The sequence below is a fragment of the Centroberyx affinis genome, unplaced genomic scaffold (assembly GCF_046629955.1).
Source record: "Centroberyx affinis isolate AG114_WGS23_722 - 3 ecotype Tasmania unplaced genomic scaffold, CSIRO-AGI_Caff_v1 ptg002914l_1, whole genome shotgun sequence".
Classification (NCBI taxonomy): domain Eukaryota; kingdom Metazoa; phylum Chordata; class Actinopteri; order Beryciformes; family Berycidae; genus Centroberyx; species Centroberyx affinis.
This window is the reverse complement of record NW_027281037.1, coordinates 21,872-35,000: the sequence shown is the minus strand read 5'-3', so window position 1 is coordinate 35,000 and position 13,129 is coordinate 21,872. Positions and strand designations below refer to the sequence as shown.

Sequence of the window (13,129 nt, the reverse complement as noted above, 5' to 3'; positions counted from 1 at the left end):
GTGTGTGTGTGTGTTAGCCAGCCGGGGCTTAGCTAGCGGAGCTGTCAGCGCTCATTGCTGCAGCTCTTTTCACGGCGTCACGTGAGGCGAGACCCATCACACTTCCTGCCAACTCACCAGTGTGGGGCTCAGCACCCGAAAAAAACACTTTAGAACTCTTTTGCTGGTGATTCATTTCAAAAGCAATAATACTGTGTTTTGTTACGCTCTGTGAGAAGTCATTTGTTACCCTACTTGTTGTATTACTTTTCCATTACTCATCCCCTCTGATCTTAATTAATCAGGATAACTCAATTGCCTCGCCTGGTCACTTCAGTGTGAATGATCAGAGAAGGCAAACAGCGTTGATGTCCAGTAGGGCTGCAACTAACGATTATTTTCATTGTCGATTAATCTGTCGATTATTTTCTCGATTAATCGATTAGTTGTTCGGTCTATAAAATGTCAGAAAATGGTGAAAAATGTGGATCAGTGTTTCCCAAAGCCCAAGATGACGTCCTCAAATGTTTTGTCCACAACCCAAAGATATTCAGTTTACTGTCATAGAGGAGTAAAGAAACCAGAGAATATTCACATTGAAGAAGCTGGAATCAGAGAATTTTGACTGGCTGCTAAAGCGCCAAAGTGAAAAAAAAAACATTAGACTTTTGACCCAATGAGGGGAAATTTGGTTGGTAATTCACACCATAGGGAAAATGTTAATGTGTTGAATCCCATGGCATTTGGCAACAAATTCAGGGTGTCTGCAGGTCCTGAAAAAGTTTTACAATGTGTTGGATTTGATCACCTAGATTCAAGGCCTCCAAAGTCCTTGAAGATTGTTAAATATTTGCCTTTAAGTCTTAACAATGTTTTAAAGGTTTTAGAGGTCTTGAATATATCGTATTTCCTCTAATAGTGGCCAGTAGTCAATTAAAAGCCGGGTCTCAGATAATGTCCGGGGGCGTGGTCGACAAGAACAAATAAAGGCCGGCCCCAAATACAGGCCGGGGAAAAAAACAAAGGAAACAAGCGTGAATTTGCAATAGCACAATAATACACACACTGTGTGGCTATAGGCCGCCAAAGGGTGGGGAAATTTTTGTGGACCGACCAACCAACCGACCAACCGACTGACAGAGCGAGCTATAGAGCTGCTGGTCGCAGCTAAAAACATCGGTAAACTCCTGGGCCTGGCGGAAGTCTCTGGAGCGTGCCGTCGTCGATTACCGTAATTATCGTAATGCGCAGTAACAAAAAAACGGCTACCTAACGAACCCAAACAGAAGCAGATCAGAAAACAAGGAGGCTTCGTACTAAAATATGAGCAAATATACTTATCAAACAGAGGGAATTAGAAATAAAGGCCTGACTCTAATATAAGCCTGCTTCCAATAAAGGCCTGGTACCCTCTGCAGTTGAGGTAAATAAAGGCCCGGGCCAATATTAGAGGAAATACGGTACTGTGGTTTCTTGGTAGGCTGTTGTTCTAGTGAAAACTCAGCCAGGTCAGGCAGACCCATTCTCTGGAAGGACAGTTTTTTGTTTTCCACATTCATTTCAGTGGCGACATCGGTGTTATATTTCATTCTTACTGGCATTAAAAAGGTCTTAGAAGTCTCAGATTTACTGTGATGAAACTTGCAGACTCCTTGGAATTGGTACAGCTGATGCCATTATTATGCAAATTAGCATGTGACATCATCCGGCCCTCAGAACTGCCAAAGACCCGTTTAGAGCCAAACAACCCTGTTATTTGACGATTTATTTTAGGGAGCAGCCAGAGATGCAACCAAATCCTCCTGAATTTGAATTGTAGAAAGAACCGACAAGTCCAGATCCTCATGTTTTTCTTTCTGAATACAAGAAAAGGACTGATTGTCACAGAAAATTTGCTCCTAAGATGTGAAGATTGATGGTTACAGCTAACATTTCCACAGTAACAGTGGAATTATTGTTTTCCTTTTATTGAGTAGATACTACTCATTTAGCAACAGACATGATTTGTACAAGGAAAAGTGTTGTAAGCTGTGATGAAATATGATAGCGGAGGAGTGAAATGTCTCTGACTGACCTGGATTTGCCTCTTGGAAAAACGATAAAGTCTGTGAAAACACTTCAGAACGTATCCATCCCCCCCGCTGTCCTTTAGCTTGAGATATCAGCGCGACATGCTGCGACATCCAGACTATCCACAATGAATTTTTCATACTAGGGTTTTCTGGCGATGGATTATGACATAATATGTCAATCACATTTCCTTGGCCGCGCTCTGAATTTGATGAGTAATGGGGATTTAGCTGCGTAATCCTGACATTCGTTACCTAACCATTCCCACTTTGCTTTTTTCTCATCTCTCTTTTCTTATATCCGTCTGCCTGTGTGTGTGTGTGTGTGTGTGTTCCGATGTTCTGAGCGTGCTTCTCCTTCTACGTTTTTTATTATCTGTCCGCTGCCATGTCTGTCTTCATGTGCGTTTCTGCGTGTGTCCGTTGTCCGTGTCTGTATGTCTGCGTGTGGTTGTTTCTGTCCGTGTACATGTATTTATTCTCTCTGTGCGTGTGCCTGGCGTTTGTGTGCGCGTGTGCGTCCCTGTGCGTGTCGGCCCGTCCCGCAGGCGAGCTCACCCCCCCGCACGAGCACAGCTGCCTGAGCGACGAGGACAAGGTGCAGGGCGGCGGGGCGCAGACCAAGGACCGCGGCACGTCCACCGACGCCCCCTGCAGGCACTCCCACACCTCGGGACACGGGGCCGCCACCGCCGCCGCCGCCACGCGCTCCAAGCTCCAGGAGAAGCCGCCGGCGCCCCCGCCCCCCCAGCACTACACGCCGGCCCCGCTGCACCCGGCGGGGAAGGCGGCGGATGGAGGCGGGCACCACCGCGAGAGGATCCGCTACCACACGGACGTCCGCCTAGAGCCCACCGAGGAGATCTACCTGACGCCCGTACAGCGCTCGGCCGACCCGCTGGACCCGCCCGGCGAGCAGGACCGGCCGTTCCTGTCGCAGCAGACCGAGCAGGGCCGCATGTCCATCAGCTCCGACACGGAGGGCCCGCCCCCGTACCAGCCCCTCCCCGACCGGACCAACCCCTCCATCCACGAGGAGGAGGACGAGGTCTACGTCCCCCCGCCGTCGTACGCGTCCTGCGTGGAGTCGCTCGTCACCCCGCCCGCCGCGGCTCCCTCCGCCCCTCCCGCCGGCCCCTCCTCCTCCCTCGCCCTGGACCTCAGCCTGAGGGGGGCGGGGACGGGGGCGGGGGCCGTGCTGAGGGCCGGGGCCGGGGTGGAGTACGTGGACGCCGCCGACGACGGCTACGGGGCGGAGGACGAGGACGTGGACAGGGTAATGATGGACGGAAGGATGAGGAAGGGGGGAGGAAGGGGAGGGGACGGCGGCAAAGCCCCGCCCCGGACTTCTATGAGCTCGGAGGCCAACGGCCTTTCGTACGACTCGGTCAAATACACGCTGGTGGTGGACGAACACGCCCAGCTGGAACTGGTCAGTCTTAGGCAGTGTTACCAAGGCTACAGCGACGACAGCGACTCGGCCACCGTCTACGACAACTGCGTCTCCTCTCCCTACGAGTCGGCCATCGGGGAGGAGTACGAGGAGGAGGAGGAGGAGGAGGAGGAGGAGGAGGAGGAAGAGGAGGACGGAGCTCGAGTGGGAGGAGTCAGGAGAGAGGCCACAGCCTGTCTGTCTGAAGACTCCACACCAGAGGCAGACATGCACTTCTCCAAGAAGTTCCTCAATGTCTTCATGAACGGACGCTCTCGCTCCTCTAGTAAGTCACTGGCAGGACACTACTCAGTATCACATGGCTATATAACAGTGGTGGAAGAAGTACTGAGATCTTTTACTTAAGTAAAAGTAGCAATACAACAATGTAAAGATACTCCAATACAAGTGAAAGTCCTGCATTCAAAATCATCATCTCAAAATTCAAAAAAAGTAAAAGTACATAAGTATTGGCAGCAAAATGTACGTATCAAAGTAAACGTACTCATTATGCAAACTGTCCCCATTTAGAGAGTTATATTTTTCATAAATCATTGGAATATTAATACTGATTTATTGACATTTATTGACAATTTAGCTATACTTTTGGGTAGTCTAATCTATAACAATGCTATTTTATAGTTATTTAATAAGATGATCAAATGTTTTAAATATAAAATATTGATCTGAAAAGTAACTAGTAACTATAGTCGTGAAATAAATGTAATGGAGTAAAAAGTACAATATTTCCCTCTAAAATGTAGTGGAGTATAAGTACAAAGTAGCATAAAATGGAAATACTCAAGTAAAGTACAAGTACCTCAAAATTGTACTTAAGTACAGTACTTAAGTAAATGTGCTTAGTTACTTTCCACCACTGGCTATATAACAGCATTTCATGCTCAAAACTAGTATTGTATGTTACAAGTGTGTTAAGGCTTCTTACTTCCAACAAGGAGGTTTTGTTTTCGCCACTGTTTGCAAATTATTGTATCTGTCTCAAAAACTTTCTGCAATGATCTCTGTGAAATTTGGCGGACACAGGCCTTACAAAAAAGCCACATGTGAAAACACACGTGAATTCAAAGCACAAGCAAATGTGCTTTTTAGACACGGTTTTGCCTGTGAAATGAATTTTTCACACGTTAAACATTGTCACATGTAGCAGCAGGCCATTACATGTGGAAAAAAAACTCCTTTCACCTGGGAATTGAAATGTTCACATCTGAAGTTCAAACTGTCACACGTGACGTCAGAAAACAGCTTGTGAAATAAAACGCCTTGAGCCAGAGAACAACTGATTAGATGTGGTAGCGATTCAGATCTGGGATTTCTGCCATTAGATGATTATCGTTTTTTAGCCAAAACTATGAAACTAACGGAGATAGAGACTTAATTCCAAATCCTATGGGGATGTTTGTAGAGTCAGGAAATCAATCTTACTTACAATTGAAGTGACAGACATATACCTTCTACTTTACATATGGGGAAGTCTTATAATATTCTGAGATATCAGACCATATATATATATATCCAGGATATCCACATCAGTATTTTTCCTTTCCATGTGCCCTGCAACATTGCTCAGTTGTTTCACTAGATAGGTTACATTGATTGCTTGATTGCTTCAGTGACCTGATTTTACATTTCAAAATCATTTCAAGTACTATGACTGGAATACATTTCATAATACCAGACATAAAATTTTCCCCAGAATTATGCTTGAAAGCACATCGGCACTGCAAGCTATTGTCCTGTGTAATTCCCTTCAAACATAACAGAGCAGCAAATGCTGCCTAGCTGAGGTGGCAGTGTGGAGGGAAAGGCTTAAAGCAATTTCACTGTGAAGCACAGAAACCATGAACACAGCAGGCTGGAGATATTCAATAAGAGGTGGAATATATTAATAGAGCACAGATCTTCATCTACATCACTGCTTTATTACTGTGAGATCTTCTCTGGACTCTCTGCATAGACCCAGATTTTACATTATGATAAGAAGCAGAGGCAATCTCCCTTGATGCCTGTAAGCAGGGCTGGGTAATAATTCAGTATTATGGTTTATCTTCATTGTTTATTGTTTATTATATTACAATTCAATATTATTGTATACAGAATCATACTGTGATGAAATAATGATATGTAGTTATCGTAATTCCCAATTCAGTTGTCTAAATGAATGATAAAACGTAAATACTAATTCAACTTTCTCATGAAATGAGATCTGAAACAAATCAGGGAACATTATTTGAAAATTAATTACATCAGATCATTTTGTGGTACTTTATATTACCATGCAGCTCAGTGCAATGAGCATGAGTTTGATTATTTAGCACATTTTGAAAGTGATTTGAAAGTGATTATCATGATGGTAGTCTTGTAAATGAAAGCTATAGTTTTTGCTGTGTATGGATACTGTTATCAGCCTTCTGTCACCCACTCTGAAACCCAGCTAGACATGAGATTGTCCTGCTGGGTTGAGGGACGCCGTGTTAAAACAGCCTGCAGCTCTCTGGCTTCTCTCCCAAACCCTCTGTTCCCCTCTGCTTTCCAGAGGAATCACACATTCAAATCCAAATTCTGTGATTTTGTTTTTGCATGGACAGTTTTGCAGACCAACAGAGAGTGGAAAAAGACAGAAATGACCCATGGCAAGGCGGTGAATGACATTAAGGAATGTTTTTCGAAAGTTTGTTGTTCCCTGATCTCCCTCGGCAGAATCTGCTAAATATTCTGTCTCATTTTGGTTGTTTGAGAGTAAGAGCCAGTTTCTGATGAAATTCAAATTGCCTGAGCAAAGCATGGTTGAGTAAAGGAGGAGCTTTCCGGGGTGCAGCTAAGTGTTTAGAGAGACTCATAAGAAGTCCATAACTGGAAATTCAGAGGTTCAGTCCTCACAACAGACAATCACCAGCCATGTGTCCCATCAAAATGTCTGTGAGCATGACACTGAACCATTTTCAACCTTGCTACTCATTTTAAGTCATTCTGGATAAGAGCATCCGCTAAATGCCTAAATTGTAAATTATAATCTGGGCAATGGTGGTCAGAATTATCTTTTTGTCTCACCTGCCAAGGGCTGGTAAAGAAAAAATACCACCACCCTCCAAAAATAATTTTTACTGACCAAAATAATTAAGAAATACATCATCCTACCCATTTCCAATGCTATTTTACAGAATCAGGTACTCTGACAAGTGAGTTAATTTAAAACTCACCGACTCATACAGTGGATCGAGTTAGATCAGAATAGGCAGAATTCAAATTACAAGTTTAAGTTTGAGAGCAGGCAAAGAGCAAAAGATTTATAACCAAGACATGATTTATTTGACCCTGATTTATACGCCGAAGACAAAAATAACTGTCATTTGGTGCTTGGCGCATGGTAATTCTGGATCCTGATGGGCTACAAGGAAACATCACAGCAGGACTTCAAAATCTTAGTGCTTAGAGGGAAAAAAAAACAGCAGTCTAGATGACCTTGCAGTGTAACTGCAAGATAATGATGTTGAAAATGTCTTCTGTCACCTCCACGTTTACATTTTCTCTGTTTCTCTGAAAGAAATGCTGTTTGGTAGACCCAAAACCCAGTGGTCACCCAGTGGAAAAGGAAGAACAGGTCCGCAACAAAAATATCAAAAATAGCTTTGCCTGCTGCAGGGCATGCAGATGGGTTAATCCCGGCAATATGAATGTCGCACTGTGCAGGATAGGACAGACCTAGCTTTATAAAGATGACTCTGGGTGAGTAATAGCCATCAGGATCACTGTGCAGGAGGAAGTCCTTCTATGGAGATAAAACAAGCGGGAGGGAGAGGAGGGGGAGGACAGAGAGAAGATCCCGACTCCAGTCAGTCGCGGGATTAGCCTTCGTCAGGCTGACAGTCACCTTGGGGAAACCCCTGGGAAGTATCAGCAGTCAGCCTTTTTGACGTGCTGCAGACACATCCGCCCACATCGCGGTGTGTGTGTGCAAGGCAGCATGAATGGGGGGGAGGGAGGGTTGGTGGGAAAGAGGGAGAGAGAGAGAGAGAGAGAGAGAAATAAGAGATTCGTCCATTAATAACGGCACGTGTGGTGATTTCCTCTAATAGACCTCGCTGTCCTCTTGGATGCGGTCCATGTTTTTACAGAACTGTAATTCGCGGCTCTGTAATGCAACACAGATGCAGCCATTAGAAACACCACAGCTATTTATCTGACTAGTGCGGGGGGGGGGGTTGGAGTATCTCAGGGGAATATAGGTAGAAATACACAACACTCATCTATTTTACGCCTCGTTAAAGCGTGATTAATAGGCTGTAATCCATGCATTAAATTAAAGATAATGTGCCCTCATTGAGTTTTATATTTCTCAGCGATGGGCTTTGTTGCCGTTTGAGGCATCGGTTAATCTTCCCTCCTTTTCTCTTTCTTATTTTTTTTCCGTCCTCTTTTTTTTGCCCGTCTTCCCTGGTTCTCCAGGCGCTGAGTCATTCGGCTTGGTCTCCTGCATCATAAACGGAGAGGAGAGGGACCAGAGCCACAGAGCCGTCTACAGGTGAGGAAGAACTAACACCATCATCCTCATCATCTCATGACTGAAAGCTTAACCCGTTGAGCTCCAACGCTAATCTTGCCTTCTTGTGATCTTTGATTTTTGCTCAGCAATGCGCTCCCCTTCTGCATGTTTCCCCAGTAACAGTCACACTCCAGTTGGCACTGTGGAGATGCAGCTGCTGTACAAGACCTCAGGCTGATGAATACATGGAGAGAATGTGTGTGTATGTGTGTGTGTGTGTGTGTGTGTGTGGGTGTGTGTGTAGGAGGGGAGGAGGGGAGTGCAAGAGGCAGAAAAAATAGCAATGTAGTCACGTGAATGCCAACATCTTTCGCTGAATACGTTTCTATATGATTCTATATTTTTCTAGTGCACATACAGTCATAAGCACAGATTAAAGTGTGTGGGTGTTTCGTTCCTTTGCATGGCCGGACTCTGTCAGCCAGTTTTAGGCTTGTTACATGTCATTGTCGGGTGAAAACCTTGTGACTGATATTATAATGTTTTAGCTTCAATTGAAGGATTACATGCTCCTCTGTAGGTTTAGAAAGTTGACCCTTGGGCTGACGAAATCCTTTCTAAACCCACTGGATACACTAAAAAATGCACGGTGGTCAAGCTGTTTTTCTATGACATACAAAGTTTTTACCTGACAGTAGCCATATTACTCCTTACTCATTTCAAAGTAATGTCATTACTTCACTTAGTACTGCAGGCATTCATTTTCTTTCACTATTCTGTTACACCTCCAGAATTGGTGGTTGCAAAAAGCAGGATAAGTCATGGGAACCAGATAGTGTTGATGTCCAATGGTCTTGTCATCCTTTTACTCAATAAAATCAAAGTCATGGGAATGCTTCCAAGTACGGAAAATAAACTTTTGCACCATTTCTAAAGTGTGAGAGGTCGACTCACAACAGACAACTAATTATGAGGAAAACAAATCTTCTTGAGTTTTATTCTATGGCCTATAGTATAGTCTAGTCATACCTTCTGAAAACCAAATCTCAATCATTAGTGAAATCCATTACAAATCCGTGCAAAAAGTTAGACTCAGCGTCTTGCAGGAAGAGAGATCTTCTGTCAGTGAAAGTCGTTCCAGAGCGTGCTTTATTTTTTGTCTTTTTTTACCAATCCACTAAACAAGCCTGGCAGGTTTAGACACAACTAGCCTTCCAACCTTAGAGCTCATTTTCTCACTTTTAGGATGATGCTAGTTGCCTTCAATTACTTAGCATACTGTGTGCTAAAGAGTTAGCATGTTTACCGGACAGAGCTATCTACCGGAGACACAGAGATGATTTTGGTGCCAATCCTCTCGTCACATATTGGGTAACGTGACCAATGGGCCAAACTCCCAAAAAGTAGGTGTAGTCCTTTAAATCCTCTGCACTGTGGCATGTTAAACCCCTGTCTGTGTGATCCTGGCAGGTTCGTCCCTCGGCATGACGACGAGCTGGAGCTGGAGGTGGATGACCCGCTGCTGGTGGAGGTCCAGGCAGAGGATTACTGGTACGAGGGCTACAACATGCGCACCGGCGCCCGGGGCATCTTCCCTGCATACTACGCTATAGAGGTGGCCAAGGAGGCCGAGAGCTACAAAGGTACTGACACAGCCGGGCTTATTTACTGTAGAAGGCTGACTCTGAATCCGTTAGACCGTAAAGGTGCTGACAGGCCTTCTTTGAGTCGTGACTTGAATTGCAGACTGAGACCGTGGATACTTGATGAGTCATGACAGGCTAAAAATTGCTTTCCTTGTAAATACAGTTTGTTCATCTTATTTTATGCAGTTTAGTTGAGAACTTAAAGAGGTATTTGGGAATCTATGAGCCTTATCGACCTCTAGAGGCGAACAGTAGGAATTGCAACAACATTGATAGAACTTGTCTCCTCCTACACAAGTGTCTGGCCCCGCCCCCTGTCCCCTTGAGCTACAAAAGCCTGTAATTGACAACAATAAATCACATCTTCACAACAGAGAAGACCAAGCTTGCTAATTAGAGAAGAGATCCAACAGAAATGTCTAGTGAAGAGGTGATATATCACCATTCAAAATACGGAGGGAGGGGGCTATGGATGTTCAAAAACAGAGTTTGGGCCAGAATGTGAGCTTTGAAAGCCAGAAATCTCAGCACCAAGCTAAATAATTGTTGAGTCGTTGGTATTGATCAACAACCCAACTCTCTCTCTCTCCCTCCAAAGGCATAAATGCTGTAATAAAAATATTCTCTCTCTCCCCCTCCAAAGGCATAAATGCTGTAATAAAAATATTCTCTCTCTCTCTCTCCCTCTCCCTCCAAAGGCATAAATGCTGTAATAAAAATACTGTCTCCTTTTCTGTACCTTTTTTTGCTTTCCTCTACAGTGAAGAGCAGTGAGTGGATGGACAGATACCGGCTGAAATTCCTGGGCTCAGTCCAAGTGCCCTATCACAAAGGGAACGATGTTCTGTGTGCAGCTATGCAGAAGGTATGGGGCCCATGGTGTGTGTGTGTGTGTGTGTGTGTGTGTGTGTGTGTGTGTGTGTGTGTGTGTGTGTGTGTGTGTGTGTAGACTAGTGACTAGTGAAACAAGATGAAAGACAAACAAGAGGCACAAACACATTACCAACTACCACTCTTGTCACAGAAATAGCAGGTAAGGAGGACAGATGCAGGATGTGTTGGGATGTAAAAATAACACAAAGGAAACATTATTATTGTGTTACAGTTATATTAGGTCTAACCGTCTCTCTCTCTGCCACTTTTGGGACTTTTCAATTTGATTAGTCTTCTTTGTCTTTTCTTCACCGGCCACCAGATTGCCACCAATAGAAGGATGACAGTTCAGTATAACCCGCCCTCTTCTTGTATCCTGGAGATCAATGTGAAAGGCATCAAGCTTATGGTTCAGGACGACTACTATGCCTGCGACAGGGTAAGACCGTCTCTCTTTCTCTCTCTCTGTCTCTATCGATGTCTCTCTTTCTCATATACACACACATAAGTAAGTGCAAATATAAGCTAAAAATAAAACATGTCACCTCACACCAGAACCACATTGTACATTAAAGGAATGTCACCACTGTGTGGCCATTATCAGGTACTGCAGGGACAGATGCCGAGGGACATTTGAATCAGTGTTTTCATACAGAGATATAGCTTTTAGGTACATTTTAAAACAGTGCATATGGGAGGGCAATTATTAATTGTTAGTTTATGATCATTTTGACAAGGATAAACTGTTGTTTGATGGTAAATAAGACATTTATGCTGTCTCTGTTTCTGTTCCCTTTGTGTTTGCCCCTCCCTGTTCACAGAGTAATGAGTGCAATCACTTCTTCCAGTTAAAGAACGTCTCCTTCTGTGGCTACCACCCTAAAAACAGCAAGTGAGTAAAGACAGAAAGCAACGAGTGCTACTTCCAACCAAGGATGTGTTGTATGCAGATTGATTTATTAAACTGTGTCTCTGAACCTGTTTAGTTCTCTGTACTGATTTATTCCCATGTTATGCTGTGGAGTTAATAAGTGCAGGTATTGTCACGTACTGCACAGTCACTGAAGTTTATGATTGTGAATTGAAGCAGCTCTGATTTAAAATATTTGAAAACAATATATTGACCATAACAATTTAAAAAACTAATAGTTTAATTTGTCTTCAACAAAGCTCCCTACTCTGTTGTGCATCAAGGCGTGGATTCATTCACGTTGGGGTCTTGATTCACCCAAGGTTTATTTTGCCTAACCTCAGTTAGCTGAGTGTTTGTCTGCAGTAACCAAGCAGTAAGTCTCTTTACAACCAGGTGTCACTTGTTAATTTGATTAGAAATCAACAAATTGACCAGAATTTAGACTGCAGAGTGAGATGATCAATTGGGAAACAGCAGGTTGTTATTCAGCAATACCAGACGTCAGAATGTATTTAATGGCCAATCAGAATCGCGCATTTAACAAAGCCGTGAAATAACAATAATTATCATACTGTACATTCTGTTTGGAGTGCCTTACCCGTCTTGCTCGGCTCTTTGCAGGTATTTTGGTTTCATTACTAAGCACCCAGCAGACCAGAGATTTGCGTGCCATGTGTTTGTGTCTGAAGACTCCACCAAACCACTGGCAGAGTCAGTAGGGTGAGTTGGATTATCTGATGATTTGTTCTTTCCTCTTCGCTGTCTTGCATGCAGGGGGTTCCCACATTATACTTATCTCTCTGCTGATATTTGGGAAATGTATCAGTCAAACTGGTTTCAGGCCTCTAGAACATTCCGTACTCATGACTGTTACGTAGGTTTGCATGCCAAGTAAGGCCTAGAACTGAAGTACACTTTTCCCTTGTTTTCCAGGAAAGCCTTCCAGTTGTACTATAAAGAGTTTGTGGAGTTCTCCTGCCCAACAGAGGACATCTACCTGGAATAGCCCCGCCCTGCCTTCCACCACAGCCCTGTACAGTACACTGTATCATAACATAATGTTGCATGAAGGACCGACATATCTGAAAAAGAAAAAAATAGAAAATTAATACATCTGACAAAAAAAAAAAAAAAGCAGAAGAAGAAGGATAAAGTATTGGGACTCTCCGGTCGAACCTTTGTGCAGAAAGAAAGGAAGAAAATGAGCCAAAAGAATCAGAGCCGACACCGAGGAGTGTCATGAGAAAATAATATGCAAAATGGAGTCAGTGATGAGGCGGTGATCTCAGGCTGTCCATGGAAAGCACAACCATCGTATCACCACAGCCTTGACAGTGCTAGTTGGCCCATGGCCTAGTCTTAGTGGGTGCAACACCGGAAGCCCAGGAGCGGCGGGGGATTGCGCTGCCGTGCACTCGCACCCCAAAACAAGAAGCGACAGTCATCTGAGGTTTGGATAAGTGAACACATGTTGAGTTTGCTGTGACTTCTTTTTCAAATACTTAGTGTCTGAAGGTGAGGGAGCTGTATATGAAAAAATAAAGCCCTCACCCTGAAATGTAAACTAACTACAGAACTCCATGTAGGAACAGTGTGTTGTTTCCCTTTACCACACCTGCAAATGATGGCGAAATGTCTTCTGCCTTTGGTCTTAAAGGAAAAATCCATCCTAAAACAATTCAAACATGGTTAAAAAAAAACACGGCTGCTGGTGAT

At 43.9% G+C, this 13,129-nt stretch overlaps 1 protein-coding gene across 1 annotated transcript in view; it reads left to right on the top strand.

Annotated features, from left to right (window-relative positions):
- The window catches only part of LOC139658456 (C-Jun-amino-terminal kinase-interacting protein 1-like), a 59,753-nt gene extending 47,220 nt beyond the window's left edge, over positions 1 to 12,533 (top strand). The window contains 8 exon segments of the mRNA XM_071536592.1: positions 2,597 to 3,766; positions 7,945 to 8,020; positions 9,452 to 9,624; positions 10,389 to 10,492; positions 10,823 to 10,939; positions 11,322 to 11,392; positions 12,035 to 12,133; positions 12,347 to 12,533. Coding sequence (XP_071392693.1) covers positions 2,597 to 3,766; positions 7,945 to 8,020; positions 9,452 to 9,624; positions 10,389 to 10,492; positions 10,823 to 10,939; positions 11,322 to 11,392; positions 12,035 to 12,133; positions 12,347 to 12,419 — 1,883 coding nt within the window. The 3' untranslated portion in view covers positions 12,420 to 12,533.
- Positions 12,534 to 13,129: the final 596 nt, after the last annotated feature.